Below are 24,246 nucleotides of genomic sequence, written 5' to 3' on the forward strand. Positions count from 1 at the left end.
GTTTTCCTGCTGCGGGTTTAAAGAACCCTTTTCCTCCTTACGTTGCCTTGAGCATTCCTGCCCATTTTGGCTGATGCACATTTCTTCATTACAGGTTAACCCCAGAGCGATCTCTGATGTCTTTTAGAGCTACCTTCCTTACCTCAAAGGCATTTCAATTGTCATCACTCTGACAATTCAGAATAAGTGAAGCACATAAACCAACAAACCCACGCAAAACATTCTGAGCGACCTGTGGACCCATTACCCAAAGAAGCAAAACAGGAGTTATATATAAAATAGAATGCAACAACTGTGAACACCACTACATACTGTAGGACAAACAGGCAGAAGACTAGCAGAATGTATCCAGAAGCTCTAACTAGCAGTCCAAAGACACAGCTTGTATAAAATTCTAATACCAACGCTGATAGCTGTCCTGGTACAAATATGAATTCTAGTTGTACAAAGAACTGTATAACACAAATACTGTATATCTAACATCAGAACAGATTCTAATGTTTGGTCCTATAGAACAATCTGAATCTTTTATGGATAATGAGAAAAGACAGTAGAATATGCTGCTAAATAAGATAATCTGTAAAAGAAACAATGTTTGGTTTATTGAAGGGGCTTCCTCAGACCCAGAAGACTAGAAGTAACTGTAGATTTAGTCACGCGCCTTCTATTTTCCTTACATTGAGAAATTCTGGTAACAATATTTACAAATTAGGTTGCAATACCACATCAAACTACTTGGAAGCAAAGCCCTATGAAATTATTAGAGCTCATATAGGATTAACTATCCATTTCAATTGGTTGAGATCACTGAAAATCTGATTTATTTGTAAAGTAAACAATCTGTTTATTTCTACAATGCACATTTTGCTGCTGAGCTACTGAGACAATCCTCATGGATAAACCCTGCTAGAAGACTCTCCCTCTCCCTCTTTTTCTTACAAGAAATAAAGTTGCTGTATTTGTTATTTCTCATGCAACATCACCCAGTTTTGAACCAAACCCTTACAAATGAATTGTCCATTCAGGTAACAAGAAACAGCCATAAACTACCACTAACTTTCCTATGTACCTTTTCAAGGGCTAAGTCCCATAGTGTGTTCAATGGGCCACAATAGGGGTTCTCTTCTAAATAAACATATATGATTATATTATAAGGTTTTTAATTAAATCACAGACTCCTCTTTAGACTTACTTTAGGCAGTGTGATTACAATAACTTTTGTAACCAGGAAGGGCAATGAAAGGATAAGGTGATCGTGAACATGTGTGGGATAAGTATGGGATACGTTTCCACCTGCTTTAAAGAAGGAGTTATAAGACATTTATTGAAAAAGCCCTCACTTGATCCAGAAGACCTCTACAAGTATAGGCAAGTATTTCATCTGTGACCTCACTTCATCTGTGATCCATCTGGATTAAATTGATTAACCAGACCCATTTCAATCAGAGGTTTGCCTAAGATACACTGATACACTATTCAAGGTGGTTTTGGTTACCTTTCTGGATGAAAACTAGATGGGAGGAATGCAACTAGTTCTCCTGGATCCCTTGGCAAATTGGTACCCTTGTGGGCAATCTAGGGTTTTGCAATGGCTCCAGCTTTTCCCTGATGGATATGTTCCAAATTTGATGCTGGGGGACTCTTGTTCAACACCTAAATTGTTGATCTATGCTGTTCCACAGAGTTCTATCTTGTCCCCCATGCTGTGTAACCCCTGGGGAGATCACTTGGAACTCAAAGTGATGTGGTACCATCTAACCCCAAGAAAGCAATTGGTATCCTTCAATACTGTTTAGTTTCTAATGGATTGAATGAGGGAAAATAAGCTGAAATTAAATCCAGAGAAAACAGAATTGTTGAGAAAGGAGAAAACCAAACTCAGGGATTGACATACATCCTTTTTAGGATGGGGTTGCAATACCACAGAAAATGCAGGTTTGCAGTTTGAGTTTGCTTTTTGATCCCTAGCTATCATTGACTTGTATGTGGTGAGGAAAGCATTTGCACAACTATGGCTAGTACACTAATTCCTGAGGTGGCAGACTTGGTAACAGTTACCCATGCCTTAGTTAAAATCCATATTTACTACTGCAATGCACTCAACATGTGGCTACCCTTGAAAATTCTCCAGAAATTCAAATGGTACAAACCTGAGGCAACCAGACTGCCAGCCAATGTAATGTATACAGATTATAGACAGCTGTCCTGAAAGACCTACACTGCCTACTGGGCATAACTTAAGGGTTGTTTTTGGCCTTTAAAGCCCTAAATACCATCTTAGGGATCGCCTCTCCTGCAATTAATCTGTTCAGTTATTTAAACTAGCAAGAGAAATCCTTTTGAAGATGCCTCTACTCCAAAAGCTCAGTTATTTGACATGGAAGAAAGGTTTTCTCTAATTTAACCCTAAGACATTGGAATGCCATAGAGCTACATTTGACCCACACTCTCCCAGTATTTAGGTAAATAACAAAAACACATTTATTTCACCAAGATTTTAACTGTTAATTGATTTTAATGACTCAATTCCATTTGAATAGTATTGATCTTACTGTCATATTTTGTATTTTGTTTTCTTGATATAAACAGCCTTAATTTAGAATTTCCATCTTTGAGCCAAGTACACTAAATGGCATCAAAATGTTACAAAAAAACTCTAACTCTTTGTTGCCATTGTGATCATCCATCCCAGATACAATAATCCTGTGTTGACTGCTTGTCTAAGCAAATAAGTAGAGTTTAAATAAAATAAATATATATCTAAAATAAAACTCTTTTCACAAGAGTAAACTCACAGTTTCACAATGCTCCAGTAGGAAACTTCAAGTACAGTCCTATGTACTGTATCTATTCAGAAGTGAATCCTATTGAGTTTAATTAACTTTTCTTTCAGGAAAATGTACAGTGGTACCTTGGTTCACGAACTTAATTTGTTCCATGACTCTGGTTGCAACCCGAATTGGTCGCGACCCGAATCAAATTTCCCCATAAGGTTCAATGTAATTATGGTTAATCCGTTCTGAACCATGTGTTTTGTTTTTTTTAAAACCGCAAAAATATGAAACAAAATACAATACAAAGAGAGAGAACGCTAACCTTGCTCGACGCGACTTCTGGCGTGGAGGACAGGAAGGCGGGTGGGGAGGCGGTTATTGCTTGGAGGGAAAGTCCCCCTCCCTACAGGAAGCCACGACCACGTGTCATGGAAGGGAAAATGGCCACGGATCCTGTTCGTCACCCGATTCGGCGTTCGCGAACAGAGGCAAAATTTTGCAAATGGAGCTGTTCGTGACCCGAATTGGTCATGAACAGAAGCGTTCGTGACCCGAGGTACCACTGTATATAGAATTTCAACTGAAATTGAAAGTGAAGTCAATCAGCTAATATGGTCTTGTCTGTAAAACATGGGTAGGATATGAAACAAGGTGGATAGTATTAGGGGCAGAAAAATATACTGAGACCCAACTGTATAGAGACAAATATTGGGGGGAAATCGTTATCAGAAGTGTATACCTCTCTGAGATGAATGTTCCAAATTAATAGTTAATTCATTTCTAAACCTGTGATCTTTAAATTATGGTAATATGTGATATCTTAGCTTGCTCTTAATTTTTGTCTTATGGACCAAGGAATGTGCTGCCTGATATTTAATCTTACCAAAGACTATCCAGATTGGTCTGTGGCTGAAAAGTCTCATTCAGATTATTGTCTGTTTTACTGAAATGAGGTACCAGGAACAAATTTTGAAAAAGTTTAGCTCTATGGGCAATATTTTATGTAAAATTTTATTTATTTATTTATGTATTGTATTGTATTGTATTGTATTGCTAAATACTGCCATATCTTCAAATGACACCTAGCAGTTAACAATGTTACCTAACTTAAAACTTCTATAATATAATTAAAGTATCCATGGTAAATACAAGAAAATACTTATGTCAAACTAATAACATTGTACTACAGCAACTAACAAAAATCTAAATGGTCTAAACCTATGCCAGATCACCAAATACTCTTCAGAAATGTTCAGAAGAGCTCTCAGAAAGCCACTGCTGATAGATTAAGTCCAACTTCTAAAAAGAAGCTATCTATAGGGCCACAATCATAACAGAAAAGGAATGGTTTCAGCTCTCCCTCTCTACTTCATGAAAGTAGGGAACAATTAACAATTTCTCCCAAGATGGCCTGAGGATACCTAGGTGCCAAGCCATATAAGGTTTTATAATTAATACCAACATTTGCTGATAGGTGAGTGACAAGATTACATAATTTTATTGATGGGACTTGGAATGTGTCCATTCTACTTGATCTAGAGGGACAGCAGACATAACTAGGGAGAGGTTACAGTATCTCACAGATAACCAGGCCCTGACTCATTAAGGGTTTTATAGATGATGACCAGAACCCTGAATTCAACATGTAAGCCAATTGGTTACTAGTTCAGCTCACAGAGAAAAGGTGTTACCTAGGTGAACCAAGGTACATACATAACTACTCATGCCATCACATTCTGGACCAGTTGTAACTCACAATTAGTCTTCAAGGACAGTCCCATGTAGAGCATATTGCAATAGTCCAAGAACATATAAAGCCTTTTTTCCACCAAGACCTTAATTGTCCTCTCCACTGGGGTACTCTAAGGATTATTCTTACACTCTTAATCATCCTTTCTTTAATTTACATTATCTGGGCCCCTTTCAGTCAGGATTCAGGCCTGGGTATGGGATGGAACTGGCATTGGTTGCACTGTTAGATGAACTCTGGTGAGAGCAGGAAAAGAGCTATGCATCCATCCTTGCTCTACTGGACCTCTCAGCAGCCTTCAATACCATTGACCGTGGTATCCTCCTGGATTGGCTCTGGGGATTGGTTGCTGGGCAGCACTGTATTGTTCTGGTTCTACTCCGTTCTCTGGGGTCAGTATCAGTCAGTGTTGATTGGGGATGAGAGATCCCACTCTTGGCCCCTAATATGTGAGGTGGCATAGGGTTCAGTAATCTCTCTGCTTCTATTTAACTTCTACATGAAGCCACTGGGTGAGATAATCTGTCGCCATGGGGTAAGGTATCATCAGTATGCTGATAATACCAAGTTGTACATCTCCACCCCAGTGAATTAAGCAATGCTGTTGATCTCCTATCCAAGTGTCTGGGGGTTGAAGGGGCCTGGGTGGGGAACAATAGGTTTCAGCGGAACCCTGACAAGAGTGGCTTTGGGTTTGGGGGCCTTCTGGTTCTGGGACTTTGCCAGAATAAATAAAAAAAAACTCAACCATAGTTTCAACTGGGGAACTATGAGCATCCTAGACTAAGCTAAATCCAAAAATGCTAGGGAATTCCTGGAAGCTTGGCATTCAGACAAATTAGCCATCAATAAACCCATAGAGATAAACCACATATACACATCATTCAAAAGAGACAATAAAAAAAGTAAGAAGGAAACAAAAAGACCAGAACACAACCTTTCCAGCAGCCAACACCCAGATAAGCAGGGATTAACACCAGACAAACAATCAAGCAAAAAACAATACCCTAATCAAGGAACAACCAGGGAGAAAAACCACACCCCCAGCAACACTGGCAGGGCAAGCTACTGTATATAAACAGGGAGCAAACCCCACACTCACGTGCACTGATGATGTTACCTAGTTGGGTAATGAAACATCTGCAAGCAAACAACCAAGCTCGGAGAGCACCAAGGACTCCACAGTTCATCCCTGAGCTACAGATATTCTATTTTAAATCTGCTTTATAATACATTTGACTCAGCAAGTCTAGCAGTATTGTGTAATTCAACAAAGTTGCACTAAAGACAATATTTGTAAATGTCATTATCTCTTGTGTGTACACTCACCCTTAATCACAATTAAAGCAACTTTGTGGATGAAATTTTCAGTGGGTCAAAGGATAAAGTGTAGGCCTCACATGCTCATCTTATCAGGGCTCATGTAAATAATTCAGTATGTGACAATAGCATTTCCAGTCTTTGGACTAATTTAATTTGTACAGGAAATAAGTGTATTAGTGCTCTGTTCAGCTGGACTAGTAATTCCAGAAGATTTGATGGAATCAAGAAAATTTTATAGCAGCTTATTTCATATTTTTCATAAAACATTTTCACAGGAGCAAAAACTAGTCCAACAGTGCCAAAGCATTCCAGCAGCTTTGTGCCAACCAGATTTTATAGTTCCTCAAGCAGCATTACATGCCAGAATTCATCCTAGATTTAAAAGTTAAATTGCCATACCAACACTACTAGTCAAATTATTATAGAGTGAAGTAGAAATAAAATCGCACTTTATTTCAGATAGTAGATAGGAAGGTTCTGCAACTGTACAACAACATTTTGAATGATTCTTAAACTTATTTGCAATTGCGGTCCACCAAATCGCAACACAATGCCACCTAAACCCAACTTTCCTCTCCTCATTTCTCGGATTCCGACGAGCGTATGCCCAACGCGTTACGCAAAGAGAGAAACAAGGACCGCAAAATGCTTTGTTTCCCAGGAGATAGTCAGTTCTGAACACGTAAAGTAAAACTCCGTTCAGCACGCAGACTGCGAGCTGATTTGAACATTTAAATATGCGGTCCCTTCCGCAGCTGAGTCCTCTTTTCCGGAATTCAGGTGGGCGGTTACAAAGGCAGCAGTCATAACACCATATGATCTCAGCCCCTCTCAGCCTCCCGGGGAACTCTCGGAAGTGGGGGAGAGACGATGCCTTCGCGGCGCGGACGAGAGTGCTAACATTTGCGCATTGAACGCAACAGGTAGGTGAACGCGAAGGCGCCGTACCCGCTCGGAGAGGCCGTTCAGGGACGGGAAGGTGAGCAAAAGGAAAATCACCGTGGGATTTCCTGGAGCGGCGGAAATAAACTTTCTCCAGTGAAAGGTCTTTCTGGGGCTTTGCTGTGCCCGTCTGATTGCTTGATCTGTTTCTCAATAATTAGGACAGGGCGGGTGGGTAGTGTGACTTAAGCCGAAAGGTGTTTTCGTTCGCTCGCCTATAGCGCTTGCCTACTTTACTATATCCTGCTTGTTCGAGGTATAGGCTGCCCTGCCGAATCAGTTTCTTGCGGCGACGTTTGGCCGAAAACGAAATTATCTTGAGAAAGAGAGCTCGAAAGTTATTAGTGGGCGTAGCTAAGTCTTAGTTTCAGCGGGGATCAGTTTCCCTCGCGCAAAGCAGCTCTGATGTAGTCAACTTTTTGTGAACCCGCCAGCCAGCCCTCGAAAAACCTTGTTGTAATTGCAGCTAGTCCAAAGGTGCTTGGGGAGCAGTGGTCCGTCCAGTTCAGTCTCTTATGAAAGTGCTTTGCAGCACCTGGGTATGATGAGGCCAGGGTATTTTTGAAAGAAGGGAAATCAGTCAGCCCCTTGGCAGGGCAGAGTTCTTAGCTATGTTTAAACTTGTTGTGTGGGTTCTGGTTACTATCTTCAGTAAATGCTGATTTCTGCTATGCCATATATGTCCTTTCATCTCTGTAGTTCAGTATCTTTTGCTCTGTGAATGGAATTTTGTGAGCCAGGCAACTTCCCCATGCAAAGCTCTACATGCAAAGGAAATGTGCTAACAGATGGGTGTACCAACGATTAGCATGTGTAACCCTGTCTTTCTCTTCAGTAATAATATTACTTCTTTCCTTCTGATTCTTGTGCAGTTGTGCAATTTCTGGGAATTCATTTATCTTATGAAACCACAATGGTTGTACAGGTTAGGCTAGTTTGTGGGAGTCCTATAACCTGTTTCCAATGTAGCGTTCATTGTATTTGACTTGTGCTGACTTGTGGGTGATATTCTTAGAACCAGATTAGTCCTTTTATTAGGTCTGCAGTGACTAATCTATTAATGTTTTCTTGACAGGCATCAGGGTATGTTATTTTTTTATGTTTTGCTACTTCAGCTGCTTATAAATTTGTCTGCGTTCCCTCACTGCTCAAGTCAATTTAAGGAATCAAAGGATGCAATAGAAGAAGGTAACGTATTTATATTAACAATTTTGAATCAGTTTGTATTAAAATTGTTTCTAATATGAAGGACAAAATCATCAAGGAAATGTAAAATTATGAATGTGTACTGTAGCCTAATGCTGTTGCTTAAGATGGCTCAGTTGGAGTTCAAGAGTCATTACCGTGGCATATATAAAGTCAAAATAATGAATTGCAGTAGTCTCATAAGGGATGAAATGAAAGATTAATTGTTCTGGATTTAAACCAGTTTTTCCCAGACAATTTCTCTTTATCTAGTATATTCTGCTGAAGATCAGAATAATATGTTACAACCAGTTATATGAATATATGTTCTATCCTTCCTAGAATATCATTTTCCTATAATGCAAGTAGAATTCCTCAACATCATTGCTAATCCCTTAATATATCCAAACATTTACCAGGTTTTATCATCAGGTGTATCTGCAGCCTTTAGAGCCCTAGTTAGTTTTGAAATCTCCATTTTCTCCTAAACTCAGTTTGACTGTATATAACAAATATTCCTGTAAGGTTTTCCTTTACTCTTTTTTTTTTTTATAACAACTTTACTAAATTTTAAAAGAGAAAGATAAAATCTAAAAAGAACTAATAATCAAGAAAAAGAATAGAGAAAAGAATAGAGAAAAAGAAAGAAAACAGAGCGCAGAAAGAAAAAGAATAAATACAAAAAAGAATTACTTCTGACTTCTTTTATAGCAGATACAAGTAAAACTTACATTAAACTCTTACTCTAAGATTACAACATAAGATCCATTTTTCTATTTTCTACTAGTATTACTAATTATCAAATCCATACATCATGATTTCAGTTTTTTCTGTTTCACACAAAAAGTCCAAAAAGGGATTCCAATTAGCATTAACATTAGTCAATGGGTTTTTTTTTAACTCTTTCTATTATCACTTTTGAGTATTATTTCTCTCCTTGCTGATTGCAGATTTTGGAATAAAATGAGTAACCATGAGGGAATTTCAGTAAAATTGGACTGTGTTTGTTCAAATTATATATGAATCAAGCTCTTTTTCTGGTTTTTGGTGTGCTGTGCAAATAGCTTGCCATTGCCTTTCTTTCAGGATTTTATTTTAACTTCCAGTCTGTACAGTCTCAGAATTTCTTGTCTCCCGTCCAAGTACTAGAGAGCCAGTATAGTGGTTACAGACACCAGGCTAAAAACCAGGGGACTGTGAGTTCTGGTCCTGCCTTAGGCATAAAGCCAGCTGGGTAACTCTGGGGCAGTCCCTCTCTCTCAGCCCTAGGAAGAAGGCAATGGCAAACCACTTTTGAAAAATGTTGCCGAGAAAACTACAGGGACTTGTCCAGCCAGTCACGAGGACTCGAGGCTGATTTAAAAGCACAAAACAGATCCAAATACTAGCCAGGTATAAGCCTCGTTACCTTTCTGAGATCAAGCCAGATTGTCCAACTAGATGACAGAAATGTGCAATCTGCTTACAGTACCCATAAACTTTTTCAAAGTTGCTTTGATACGTACTAGTCTCACCAGATGTGATAGTGGCTCTTAATATATAATGTCTTTGGGCAAGTTCAGGTTCTTTTTAATAAATTCCTGCTGGTTATCTTCTATAATATTTTTGTAATAAGTAACTTATGTTAGGTAAAGATGAACTGTGATGCAGTCTAAAAGTTCTTCCAGATCTCTATTGCATGCTAATATAACATATAGATATTGGAAGAACATTGCTATATTTTATAGAATTAGACTTTGGTGGGTTATGGAGATTTGCCTCTTCCCTTTTGAAAAAAAAGATTGTTTTGTTGGGTGGGAGATTAAGGGTGACAGTGGGTGATTCCATTAATGGATGATTCCATTCCTCAAGCCAGAGCACAAGGCGACCTTGTTGCCCTTTAAACTCTGAGGCATGCCAGCCATAGATTGTATGAAGGCAAAGGTGAGTAACATGTAAACTCAGATTTGGGGTCTCTAATCATAGGAGGCACACTCCATACTTGCTTTCAATTTTTACTCCTAATTGGCTTTGCAAAATTAAAGGAAATGTAAAAGTAATGATGGGTTTTAATGAATAATAAGGTAAGGTTAAACTACAAAGTGGGTTAAGAAACAGGCATATCCATAATATCCATATGTTTTCAATTATAGGCTTTGGCCAAGCTGACATTTTGCAGTTGCAGATTAGCAGATCTATAGGACATAGGATGCCATATCCATGTGTTCCAGTCCTGTGGTCTTAGAGAACTATATTCCTCAATTAATGGGAAATAAACTCATTTTCCCAAATATCAGAAATCTCTGTGTGCAGCTATTAAGATCTGTGCATTCCACTATAGTAGCACAGGCTTTCTTGTGTATAATTTCCTCTTAATGCTATAAAATGGGAGATGGAACTGCATCAAAACAACTGGCTTTTTGTCTTAATAGCAATTAATACAAGTTTATGTGTATTTTTTTCTTGGGAATATTTGTGCATATTAAAATCCATATTTCCATCTGAGAGTCAATCACGGCAACAATAAATAAAATAATGCTGCCAAACAAAGCCTGCCCCATCTTTTTGTATGTCATAGAAAAATGGAGATAGCTTTAAAGAGACCTGTTAAATTAAACAACACAGCTCTTCTGTTTCTATTGCTTTGTTTGACCAGAAAATTGTGTCTTACATCTTTTGAAATGGTAGGAATTTATATTAAAAAATTCCCCTCTCAGCCCTATGGGTGGTCTGTGTCTTCCTCAATCTCAGGTCCTCTACCAGAGGCCTGGGAGTTTGAGGGTTCTGCGCAGTATCTTAGCTGTTCCTAGCACTGCACTCTTCTGGACAGAGAGCTCTAATGTTGGTCCTGGGATCTGTGGGAGCCACTCTCCCAGCTTAGGAGTCACAGCCCCAAGTGCTCCTACCACCACTGGGACCACTTTGGCCTTTACTTTCGACATCCTCTCTAGTTCTCCCTGCAGGCCCTGATACTCCTCCAGCTTCTCATACTCCTTCTTCCTGAAGTTGTTGTCACTTGGCACTGCTACATCTATCACTACCGCTGTCTTCTGGTCTTTGTCTACTACCACGATATCTGGTTGATTAGCCAGTACCTGCCTGTCCATCTGGATCTGGAAGTCCCACAGGCTCTTAGCCCTGTTATTCTCCATGACATTCTGTGGAATCTCCCATCTGGACTTGGGAGGGCCTAGCCCATACACAGTGCAGATGTTCCTGTACACAATGCCAGCTACTTGGCTTCAGTATATGCTATTCCTGCCTGCATCTTACACCCTGCCACTATGTGTTGGACTGTCTCTGAGGCTTCTTTGCACATTCTGCACCTTAGGTCCTGTCTAGTGTGGTAGACCCCTCCTTCTATGGATCTGGTGCTTAGTGCCTGTCCTTGTGCTGCTATGATCAGTGCCTCAGTGCTATCGTTTAGTCCAGCCCTTTTCAGCCACTAGTAGGATTTCCCAATGTCAGCCACCTCAGCTATCTCTCAGTGGTACATCCCGTGCAGGAGCTTGTCTTGCCATAGTACTTCCTTCACTTGAACTTCCTCCCATGTCTGCTGCTGCCTCAGGCATTCTCTCAGCATCTCATCTTTGGGTGCCATCTTAGTGATATACAGTATTCCTGGATGCTCTGGGTTTCATCCAGGACAGTGGCAGAAGACCATATGGGCCAGTACAGAAGATCATATGGGCCAGTCAACTCAAGACAGTTCACACAAGTGGCCATCAAATGCAGCATATACCAGGTGATGCACTGTCCCCACTGCTGTTCTGTATAGGCTTAAACCCCTTCGGCCAGATAATCACAAGGACTGAATACGGGTACAAGTTCAAAAGTGGAATCACCATCAGCCACCTCCTCTACATAGATGACATCAAGCTGTATGCTAAGAGTGAATGAGACATCAACTCACTGATCCACCTGACATGGATCTACTATGAGGATATTGGGATGTCATTTGGACTGGAGAAGTGTGGCAGGATGATAGTAAAGAGAGGGAAGGTAGTTAAGACCTTTATTCTTCAACAAGACAGTAAAGTTGTCTTTCTACCGTATGTTCTTCCAGTACTGACCACTACAGAAGACAGACAGATATACATGTCGATAGACAGATAGATAGATATACATTTTTCTTGTATACTCATATCTTAAATATAATATTTAAGTTCAGTAATAATAAATGACAATCAAGCTAAAAGATGGATTCTGGCATGTAGGCTTAGTTAATACTTCCTAATCTTTCTCATGCTGCCATTGTTGCAGGAATGTGGACAAAGAAATGTATAAGCCACAAGGACCACACAGTTTTCTGGTGTAACTTGGGAAACATAAGAGATGAAAATATATAGCATGATTAAAAACAGATTCTCAGTAATTATTGAGTGGTATGTGACTTTCTCAATGTAGCTGTAGCTAAAGAATGAGCATTTGTGAGTTTGTAAGCATATAAGAACTGAAGTGGGGAGGGGTTTTAAATATTTTAACAATCCTTGACAAAAACTACTTGTATAAGTTTGTTTGGTATGAACTATGGTATTTAACATTATTTTAATTATTTTTTTAGTATTCATCTTTGCAGAGAAAGCCAATTTATTCATTGGACGACATCTTCTATATAACAGATTTGACTTTGAATTAATAACCCAAGGGGATCTTGAAAGAGAATGCTATGAAGAGCAATGTGATTTTGAGGAAGCAAGGGAATTTTTTGGAGATTCAAGAAAAACAGTAATTATTTAATTTTGATTACTTACATAGAGGACATATTAAATATCAGTGCTGTTGACTATTTGACATACTGTATGCATGCTTATTTATTGATAACAGGTCAACAGCACACTCTGTATAGGAGAGGCTGTTAATGTTTCTTATACACCCTAATAATGAAGCCTTCTAGGTTAGCTCAGGTCATGTTTTTCTTCAGTTGTTTAAACTCTGCTCAGAGATAAAAATCATCCCCTGTTTAGAAAGTAGCCATCAAATGCCCAGACAAATGTCTTTATAAATCCAAATCCCTGATACAAGCAGAGAATCTTATCTCTATCAAGCAGATGGGGTGACAGTGTGAAATAGGAATACCTACTCTACTCTTTATTTTTCTTGTGACTAAGAAAACTGGCTACTCAAACTCTGTGTGATCATTTTACTAGTGAAGGGGTACTCACCATTTCATTTACCAGTTAATTTCTTAAAGGTAGTAAAGGCTTTGAAATGTATAGTGGGTGTGTGGATATTCATTTTCTTTTCTATTTATCTAGAAGAGTATGGCTCTCAACTCATACTGCAAATGCACAAAGGCACTAAGAATGTAATTTTTAAAAATCTCATGGGAATGATGTGAGATAATCCTGTGCACTTTCCAGCTGATGCCAGTGGTGTTCATAAAATGATATTCTACACAGTGCTTTTTGTAGGAACAGATGTGTTTCTTGTGGAAACAGTTTCCTTTTTCCACCACCTGATTATAGTACCCTGGATGCCAGTAAATGGAATATCCCTGCAATAGTATTTGAATATTCACTTAAGTAGAAAGGTGGAATGTAAATCAAATAAACAGAGCTGTCACTTTGAGAAAAAAATCACAGTTCAGTGCAGCAAATGTGTCTTGTTCTGGAGAACAAGATTCAATAATTGTCATGATCCTAACTATTTCAATTGAAATGTTTCTAAAATAATTTATTTAAAATATAAAATCACATCTCCTCTGTCTCTCTCTTCTCCCCACTGCTCCACCCCATCCACCATCTCACTGAACTTTTTATTAAGGTTTTCATTTGAGTTGTGGTTTTAATTTCCCAGTATCAAAGAGAATTGACATTTCTTTAAAAATGTGTATGCGTGCAATATATGTTGTTCCAAAGAAATTGCTGGGGTATTGATATATTTAATGTCTAGTTTTAAGCATTTTGAAAGCAAGTAAAATTAAAGGCTAATCTGGAAAAATCTGCCTACCTTCAGAAAAAAATATCTTAGCAGAACTTGGTTAGACTTTTGTAGTCCTAATCTAAATACGTTGTTTGTTTTCTGTCTTAGATGTCTTTTTGGACTGAATATACTCTTAGGGGTCCTGGGTCAAAAACAGGTAAGACAAAAACAATGTCATGTATCAAAATTCTTTTGACATATAGTATCTTGGTTTATGTCTTCTATCTGTGATGAATTAAAGCTGCTCTTTCAATGGATTTGCAGACAAGAAAGACCCAAGCTGTAATCAGTGCATTCATCTTCTATAAGAAGTTCCTTGTGGTTCTTCTGATGTACACAGCAGAATAAAGGAATTGTTGATGCTGGCAGCAAAAGTGACTGAATTTATACTAGAAAAGAATATCCATAGTATTGTGGCTTGCTATTTTCTCTTTCTCTTGGTATTTTAGCTGCATTTTATAATATGGGAAAGTGTTTTCTTGCAAGCTAGTAATGCTTAGAAGGGCAAGATTTTGTTTACTCAGATATTTAATTTTCTTGCCACTAACTGCTCTGTCATGTACTGTGATCATGCAAGTCATATATTTGTAGTAGACATACTGAGTTCTGAATTATTTGTATGAAGATTTTGAACAACATCCCAATGTCATGCTAGCAAAACGTCTGCTTATACAAAGTTTCTATTGTTCTCCCCATCTGAATCTCTTCCCCAAACCTTTTCTAAGATACTTGTGCAAATGGGAAGGATAATTGATTTAAAACTTTTCTGGCTGACCCCTTCCAAGAGTTTATTAACAGAAGATACTTATGACAAACTGCCACTGGTCAGGCTGAACTTCCTGACATGCCCTAATCTATCCAGTTGGAGAGTTTTTAGCTACTGTATTCTACAAAGGGCAATTCCCTTCAGATGGAGCAAGGAAGGAATAATTCGTAGTGACTAAGGTGAGGGGAGATCCTTATGGAACTCAGATCTATTGCTGCAGCAGCAGTGAGTCAGGGGACAAGAAGCCACTGTATCATCCTACTCCTTCCTTTCTCCTGCCTGCCTTCAATTGCTATAGCTTTGGGGAAGAAGCTTGGTACCCAAGATCTCTCACCATTGAGAAACCTAAGCAGAGAGATTTATCTTGGGGGAGGCAGAGAGTTCTACTTACACCTTGATGGAAAGGAATATGCTTTGGTCTTCCTGCCTAGAGGCCAGAAATTAACCAATCTTATGCCAATCTTGAAACATAATGTGTAGTAATAATGCAGCCTTGCCTATGGATAATGAGAAATTTTCTTACAAAACCAGCAAAGTTTACTAGAAATGGAAGTATACAGGAAAAATAAGGGAAGGCAATAAGCTTTCTCTTTCTCTCTCTCTCTCTCTCTCTCTCTCTCACTCACTCACACACACACACACACACACACACACACACACTTCCAAGTAAAATCAGTATAGTCACCCTGGTGAAACTAGTTACTTATTACCTCCTTGGGTTATTGGGTTTCAGCACATTTTTAGAGTTTCTTGTACAGAAGAAGGTTGGATGTCTGTCTCTCTTGCTTGTATGCTTCTGTGTAGTCTTCATTTATTTTTGACTTTCCTCAGTTGTGTAAAATGTGGAGATAATTGAAAGCCAGCTTCTTTGGGCAAAGCAATAGTCTCCCCAGTCATCTGATGTCTGGGTCTAGCCAGCAAATTATAAATTATCTACAGGCTAAACCCACTTTGCTAACAACCTTTGCTGGAATTATAAAGATGCAATCTACTTTTCATTGGTTGTGCCATTATATAAATGGAATTATATAGGAAAAAGTATTGGAGAAAACAAAAGCTGAATTTTTTACTTGTGCTTTTCAGCACAGACTGAAAGAATTCACCAGGTACTGAGGGAACTCTGTTGTGCCATATCAAAAACTAGACATTTGTCACAAAGACCTATCAAATATCTGCAGCAGATTTAGGAGATGCAGAGGAAAGGGAGAATCTGATTTGCTAGTGGGATAGGTTTCACTGATGGATGGATACAGTTGGGTTGATCCACTTATTACTTGTCACCTAATTCTTTAGCATTTAAGAGCTATAATTGCTCTTCAGAAGATGTATAATGGGTATAATGCTTTTATAAATGTAGAAAATAATTTAAGGAGCTCATCCCATATATTTATTGGCATACTATAATCATATTTTTGGCAGTACTGGGTTAAAGTATGACCCAGGGTAGATTAGGAAACAATGAGAGATTTGAATATGCTTAATCATCTTTCCTTCTGTGCAGGTGGCCAAGCAGTAGAGAAGATTGATGTCATAGGACTTCTGACTGGACTGATTGCAATTGGAGTACTATTGATTATAACTGGATTGCTTATTTATTACCTCTGCCAAAGAAAGTGCAAACCAAGATTGCCAGGGTAAGAAGATACTGGAGTTAACAATATCATTTTCAGTGTTGATACCAATATTAAACATATTGTTGTATCAGGACATATTATATATTTATCTGTTTACATTTGCCAGTTATATCCTGCATGGATTTATGCTATGCAATATCTGTATGTACCTAATAAACTTCTGGAGAACTGTTGAGGTGAGAGAGGTTTGAAGAAGAATAAATATAATTCCAATATTCAAAAAAGTGAAGATGATAGACCCAGGAAATTACAGAATAGTTTTAATTTCTCTAATGAGCAATCTATAATAGAACAGATTGTCAACAAGTCATGTTGACAGGCATTTAGAAAAGAATGCTACCATTATCTGGAGCCAGCACGAATTTGTCAAAAACAAATTAGACTCTATCTATCTATCTATCTATCTATCTATCTATCTATCTATCTATCTATCTATCTATCTATCTATCTAATGAATAAGGTGACTAATTTGGCAGACCAAAGGAATGCTGTAGATGTAGCATATCATACTTTCAGTAAATGTGGTGGATAAATAGGAACTAGGCAGTAATGGAAGCCTGAACATTTGCAATTATATGTATAACTACACTCAAAGGGTGCTCAAATGGTTTTACATCTTCTTGGAGGGAAAATATTGATACCCTGGTACTGTATACTTGGTCCAATGCTTTATAAATGATTTTGAGGATGGAATGTATGCTTATCAGATTTGTAGATGACACCAGGTGATGGGAATTGATAATAAAATCATAGACAAAAGCACAATTCAAAGCAACCTCAACAGGCTCAAAGAAAATCCATCGGGAAGATATTCAAGTGTAAGGTCCTGTGCTTGAATACATACAGGATTGGAAGCCCGGTTTGGCAGCAGTACAGATAAGATTTGAGGATTTAAGAGAACTTGTGGACCACTAATAATTGGGAATTAAAGGATAGAATGAATATGGATAATAACAAAGAGGAACATAGAGAGTGACATTATGCTGAGTCCAAATGTTGGTCTATTTAATTTAGTAGGGACTCCAGAATTCTCCAGGTTTTCATTTTGGATTATTTCCAGCCCTAGTTAGACATGGCAGGACTTCAATCTGGAACTTTTTCTTATGCATTGCATAAAATCTGTCTCTGAGCTATGATTCCTTTCAGAAATTTCCTAACAGATTAAATAAAGCATAGAATCTTGAAGTTATGTAATATTTTCATTAAAAATTAAAGCACATATTAAAACTGTTGTACATATTTTTCTTCAGATATTGCAATATGTGTAGACAAAATTAGCAATTCATATTGTCTGGCAATAAGGGGGCTGGTGTTTCGAAGTTGAAAATAAAAAGAAGACATACCTCTTCTTATGACACATGCATTACTAATGTTATACATGTCATCAGATCCGTTTATCTTCCTAAAGGAATGAGAAAACTTATTCTTAGGACCATCAGTTGTAAAGCATATTTAGGATTGTGGCTGGAAAGCTGATGATTTTAGAATGTACTGTTCTTTAAACAAGTTGTTATTTATGGTTAGTTACTGATGTAATCCCTTAACATGTTCTTCAGTAACAAAACAGTGTGCGTTGGGGGGGAGCTTTAATCCTTGAAAATAGTTTTTACTTGATAGCCTATGAAAGCATGAAGCAGACTGGGTGAGTAAATATTAAGCAACAACATAGTGTGACTGTTTCACCAATAATATTTTTATTAAACAGGAACGGTTTGAACACTATTCTGTGATTGCTTTGAATGAACCACAGGAAGCTCTAAAAATCATGGCATGTAGTATCAACAAAATCCTCTTCTCAGCTTCTGTGGATTATTACCTTTTCAAATCATTCTAAGTTGTAGAAGAGACTCGTGCACATTTCACACTCTATTCTGTCAACCGGTGGATTCAGAGTAATAACTTCAGCAGCTTTCAGTAATCTTTGATGTAGAAGACCTTAACCCTATACCTAAAAGTAGCATTTCACTTTGTCCCTTATAGAGAATTACTAGTGACTGCAGAATTTCACTGCAGGGGAGCTGTTCACTTGTTTTACAATTGTCATTTGGCTTCTATAAATACCCAATGGCAGTTTCTGTCTCCAAATACGTGGTCTGGAAAGATGACAATATGACAACTCACGGCCCATATCTATTAGCCTGTGCCATTTTGAAATGTCTACTATTTTAAAAATGTTTTTATCTTTCTGTATAACTGTTTTTTAAAACTCATATGTTCATCCTATCTAGTGCTAATCTGTTCATTATAGCCTAGAACAAATGGGTACCCCATCAGTAAAGATATTTGTAAGGATATATCAATCAACATATTTGTGTCACATGCAAATAGAAATAGAGTATAACCATTTCATTAGCTGTGTTTCCAAGTGGTTTCTGTTGTTTCCTCTAGAAAGCTTTGCATCATTGTAATAGGATGTCAGCTTCTTTGGAACTTTATATGACAGTCAAAAATGTCATGAGAAAAGTTAGTGAGATAATTAATGTTTAATTCAAGTTAATCACTTTCAGCTAATTTAATGTTAGATTAACACAAAAATATATAAAATAAAGTGAATTGCCTATTAGCATTATTTGTCAGTTTTTAAATTTATATTTATTTATTTATATATCAAATTTGTCACCTCACATCTTGTTAAAAAGCAACTGAGCGGTTTACAGAAGTGTAAAGGTTTCAAATGCAATACTGTGAGTCTTTTTTCTATAAACCCAAGAATATGTATATATATGTGTGTGTATAGACAGACACAGCCGTGCATGCGCGCGCACACACATATCCTGCATTACCTGCAAATAGTATTAGATTTGTCAGTTTCCAGAATAACAATTTATCCATTATCAGATTTGTTGTTCTCATCCCCTACATGTAAGCTACTTTGTAAGTCAGTGCATTGTAACCATACCAGAATAACCAGAAAGGAGACATTTATAATCAGGAGTCAGTGAAAGTAAATAACATTTTTGTTGATCAAAGGTAACAAAATGATATGAAATAAACCTGAAACAGAAATATTGAAAGCATCTGAAAATCAAATTTAGACATTAGTGCAGTGTGTAGTTGAGAGAAGTGGCCTGTATAGTCTAGTGACTGTGCTGTTAGAGTAGATCTGTTTTCAAACCAAATATGCTTACGTTGTCTGTGTTCAAGACTGTCACTGGGTGACTTAGGATCAGTCACTTTCAATTTAACCTACTTCACAAGGGTTCTTGTGGGGTTACAATGAAGGCAATCCCCATGTAACATGCTTTAACAAACAATAGACTTGAGAATTAGGTTGCATGAACCTGGAAAGAAAGAAAAAAGTATTTTCATTTAAGAATAATTATTCCTCAAAAGACAGTAATTCAAAGAGGCATCCTAAAAATACATATTTATTTCAATACAAAGATATTCCAATGCCTCTAATTCAATATAAGATTATTACAAGAAACTTAGCACTATTCTCCAAATGCCCAGAATAGTTAATAATTTTTTATCATAAAATCCTACTGGCATTAAAAATGCTGATGGGTTTATAAATAAACTACTGGTATTTATGGCATTTTAAGTTTACAAGCAAAATTTTGAGATTAATGTCTATTTACTTGGGTGTGTCTCATTTTCCTGAAGCCTCTTGGAAATCTTGTCAACTCTTAAAAGTGCACAGAAAATTCTAACATGAATAAACTTCTGGACTTAATAGTTCATAGGGTATTGTGACTAAACTAGAAATATATTTCCGGCTTATCTGAAAATGAGCCATTTCCTGGTTCATATTATCATTACTCTCATTTGGTTTCTGTTGCTACTAGGCAAGGCTAGCAAATCTGGTGATATCATCAATGCTTTGCTTAGTATTACAGATCAATCAGGGATTTGGGCTTGTTTTTCTTGCAACAAGCAGACTCAAGTCCTCTCGCCCCCCCCCCCCCTTGGTTTGTGCTCTGATTTGTTCAGGGGAGCCATTGCTGCAATTCAGGAAATCATGAATGAAACTGTCCAGATTTCATGGTTCTTTCCATCTGCAGATGCTAAGGGAAGAACTGAGTAGAGAGTTCCCTGATCCCAAGGAACTTTTTTTTTCAGTGTACTGGTTTACCACAACATGTGTGACCTGATCTCACAGGAAGGTCACCTCATCTCTCTCAAAAAATTATTTACTGAATCTCTAGGACTATCAAACTATCATTCCATGGTGTTCTGCAGAATATAAACAATTAATGTATGAAGGGAAATATTGGGAGACCAGATTTATTTTAAGAAAAACTTTACCTTTTTTCAAAATAAATGAGAACTACTTTCCCCAGTGTGACCTCCTTCAGATGTATTGGGACTAATACTCTTAAATTTCCCACCATGGAAGATGCTAGATTGACAAGGCTGCATTAATTAACTTCTCAATTAGTAAGCTGAAAATGTTCGTGTTAGCTGTTTCAGTTGATTAATTAGCATGATTTTTTTATTGTCCTTATTCATCAAAGTTGTTTTTTATTCTAGGTGCAGAAACTGCAGGAGGCATAATTGTTCCATCATCTTCCAAAGACAGGAAGAGTTTCCTTTAAATCACGTGTCTCCTCATAGAACAGAACAGATAGGATTGCCAACTTATGATCAAGCAATGGAATTAAGAGAACATTATGATTCTCCACCCCCACCATATCCTGGAAGTTCAGGAAGGTTCAAAGTGTTCAAGAAGTCTCTCTCACTTCCAGGTCCTTAATGAGCAAACATGACCTGTGAAAATTAGTCTTAATAAAAGATGTACAGCTGAAATGCTACAGTACTGTGCTCTAAGAGTGTCAAAAGAATCTTCTTCAGCATGCCTATGAGGGACTAAAGAGTGTCAGGTGAACAAGGAACCCATCTTTCTCCAGTGTTCTGATAGCTAAGGATGAAAGACTCCTTTTATTATGTTTCCATTTATGTGTAAAAAAACTGTATTGAATTTGGCTCCTATGCATTTTGAGCCACTGAGTAAATTGATGTGCTACTTCGGTTTCTCATAACTTAAAAGTTCATTTCCAATTCTAAAAATTGCACTAGTTTTCTAACTATTTTAGAGTAAGAAGTAGTCAGTACTTTTGTTTTGAATAATTTTCTCCCATGATAAAAAAGTGTGCATGCCTTTCAGTCAGTTTTGACTCCTGGCAACTGCCTGGACTAGTCCCTGCAGTTTTCTTGGCAATGTTTTTTGGAAGTGGTTTGCCCTTCCTTCCTAGGGCTAAGAGAAAGTGACTGGTCCCACGTCACCCACCTAGCTTTGTGCCTAAGGCAGGACTAGAACTCAGTCTCCTGGTTTCTAACCTGATGCCTTAACCACTGCACCAAACTGGCTCTCCTGTGATAAAAATACTAACACATTAAAATTTCACATTATCTCTAACTGAATATTTAATCAATATATATTTACCTATGTTATCTGTGTTTCTTATACCAGAAAGAATATATCCACATGGGTGTTATATTATCAATAAAAAGTAGAATAAGATTTTTATAAATAAAATAATTTTGTACCTAGTTCCACTTTCTTTGTTAATTCCAATGAATAATGAATCTGAAGAAAAATGTCTATCTGAAAAACTGCCTTGCTTTATGAAGCCAAAGATCTGTTTAGAAGATTAAACAGACTTTCATGGGAAGCTCACAAGGAAGGCATGATGTAAGGGCTCCTCTTTCATTGCTTATCTGGAGGGCAAATGGCTGCAAAGTAGGTGGGGTCACAGCAAACAGAAGTGCAGCTGGATTTTAGGAAGGGGAAGGCTTTTTAAAAATAAAGATAGGCTTATTGTAAGGCCTTCAAGTCAGAAACCACATAATTTTTTTTCCATGGCAATCTGTCCCTAACCTGGTTCTTCAGATTTTCCCATATAAGCCTTGCAGTACCATTTTTGTCTCCCATCTGAGAAGGAAAGGAAACTGCCTTCAATTTTCAACCCACATAGTCCAAATGAAGTCTAAGGGCCTTGTGGTGTCTTGGGACTGCCATTTACAAATCTTTGCTCTGTAAGAAAATGTTACACGCTGAAGTTTTGAGCCACAAAAGTATGCACAAAGTTTTCAACTTTCCTTCTCAAAAATAATTCAACAAATGATGTTTGGGAATTAAACCAATTTGTCTGCCATATTCACTAATACAAGCTTGCTAGAATTGCCATAGGAGCTATCTCTGCAGACTATTGCAGTACAACTCGAATCTTTTGTCTGCTTTCCACCACTGTCAAGATAACCGCAAGATTAAAGAATCTGTTTCCTCTGCACAATTCACAGTGGCAATATTATATCTCAAAGTCTGTGTCCTCTTTTTCAATGTATAAAACTTTTCAAAAGTTACACTTTCATATTTGAAAGTAGGTCCTTATATGCCAGAATAAGTACTACAAACTTCCCTCAGCTGTTAATTTCAAATTGCATTGTACTGTGATTCCTATCATCCCCAGCTGCTCTAGGCACGTTGGAGAGAGCACAAAAGTTGGGAAAGTCTGTACTAAAAAGATGTATCCTATTTGTTAATGCACCATTATTGCATCTGTGGATTTTTGGCAACTTGTAATACCCATTTTTACATCAGTTTGTTATAGCCTCCTATAATTCCCAAACATCTGTAAATGCAAAGAACATTTGTGTAGCAATGTCAGAAGTCAAGCACAGAAACAGGCAGTGATTCATTCAGTAGGCTGGGGGAGATTCTCCTAAGCTATGAAACACTGGAAGCATTTAAAGAACAATTTACGAAGTTCCACTGTTCAGTCATTTTACTTCTTCACATGCATTCTGAAATAGTACAATAAAGAGAATTTTCCACACACCCCTTTCATTTGACCCTTCAGACAACTTTGCTTATTACCTGCCTACGACCCTGGATCCTCCATCATGTACAGGTACACTTAATAAAAACGCTAAGCATTCAAATGTTTCTAGTTGTGTGATACATATGTGCCTACAAGCAGTTGAAGGCATTCAGCATTAAAATTAAATTTAAAGCACACACGAATAGGAAACGGCAGAGGGAAAATCTGTCGTTTTAAGCGGACAAGCCTACGTGGTCACAAGGCCACTTCATGTATTATTTTGTTAGTCGACTTAACAAGGACATTTCACTTGCACACCATACGCAAAGGCATAAGATTACACAGCCGCCTACAAGTTCCAGCAAAGCTTTTCATCTATAGGCGTCGCGGAGATGGAAACCGCGGAAACTGAGAGGACCGCCGCCGCCGCTTCGTTTCGCCGCCGCGGGAACAAAGTGAGTCGGGGCAATCCCTTCGCGCTCCCGCTCGGCGTCCTCCGCAGTGCAGGCGCCCTCTTCTTTCTCTTGCTACGGCTGCGGCTGCAGCTCCAGCTCACCAGCGGCGGCAGGAAGAGCGGCGGCGGCGGCGACGGGCGTCGCTTCCCGTGTCCTGAGGCCGATCGGCCCCAGTCAACTGCAGCGGGTGGGAGGGGCAGCCTGGGAAAGCCACAGCCCGACATGGGTCTTCGGCGAGGCTCGCAGCCCTCGCTGCCAACTTGGCTGCGGCACGCCGCGGCTACCCTGGTTCTAAGCCGCCCTCCCGCCTCTCGCAGCGGAAATTGAGGGGAGGACCGGGTGGGGGGGTGGCCGCCGCAGCTGCCCTCCTCCTGCGAGCGGGAAGGGGGAGTCGTCCCACCCTGCTCAGTCCCTGCAGCCGCCCCCCCTCCCCGCCCCGGCTGGCCGCTCCTTACGCGCCAGGCCCCGAGCGCAGCCCCGGCGTCCCCTCCTTTCCCACTCGGATGATGGACAGGAACTACCCACCAGCCCCCAGCTACCCTGATCCATTGGGTTCGGCCGCCGCTGCCGCGTCTTCGCAGCCCGCCACTGTCTGGGCCTATGAACGGGGCGCCAGCAGCCTCAAGCCCAGGTAAGGAGGGTCTGTCCCCCGCCAGCCCGGGAGGCTGCGGCAGGAAAGGCCGGGGATTGAGACGAGGCCTGCCTTCCCTCGCGCGCCCGCGGGACGTGCTCGGAGTGCCTTCGCCTTC

At 38.8% G+C, this 24,246-nt stretch overlaps 2 protein-coding genes across 4 annotated transcripts in view; both read left to right on the plus strand.

Annotated features, from left to right (window-relative positions):
* The first annotated feature begins 6,598 nt into the window (after positions 1 to 6,598).
* PRRG4 (proline rich and Gla domain 4) lies at positions 6,599 to 23,115 on the plus strand. 2 transcript variants are annotated; one of them, XM_007426993.4, is made up of 6 exons: positions 6,599 to 6,770; positions 7,865 to 7,977; positions 12,518 to 12,681; positions 13,987 to 14,035; positions 16,146 to 16,278; positions 20,752 to 23,115. In XM_007426993.4, exons 2-6 carry the CDS (start codon positions 7,875 to 7,877, stop codon positions 20,972 to 20,974), a joined length of 672 nt encoding a protein of 223 aa, XP_007427055.1. In that variant the 5' UTR covers positions 6,599 to 6,770; positions 7,865 to 7,874; the 3' UTR covers positions 20,975 to 23,115. The 2 variants fall into 2 exon arrangements, with proteins under 2 accessions (XP_007427055.1, XP_007427056.1); XM_007426994.4 differs by lacking the exon at positions 6,599 to 6,770 and adding an exon at positions 6,804 to 6,826.
* A 506-nt stretch (positions 23,116 to 23,621) lies between these two features.
* The window catches only part of QSER1 (glutamine and serine rich 1), a 46,600-nt gene continuing 45,975 nt past the window's right edge, over positions 23,622 to 24,246 (plus strand). For both annotated transcript variants that reach the window (XM_015887860.3, XM_007426992.3), the window contains exon 1: positions 23,622 to 24,128. In XM_015887860.3, the coding sequence (XP_015743346.1) occupies positions 24,001 to 24,128 (128 nt within the window). In that variant the 5' untranslated portion in view covers positions 23,622 to 24,000. The remainder of the gene's footprint in view (positions 24,129 to 24,246) is intronic.

The sequence above is a fragment of the Python bivittatus genome, unplaced genomic scaffold, assembly GCF_059951505.1.
Source record: "Python bivittatus isolate LINGU-HERP-01145 unplaced genomic scaffold, Pbiv_v1 ctg000480_np1212, whole genome shotgun sequence".
Taxonomy (NCBI): Eukaryota; Metazoa; Chordata; class Lepidosauria; order Squamata; family Pythonidae; genus Python; species Python bivittatus.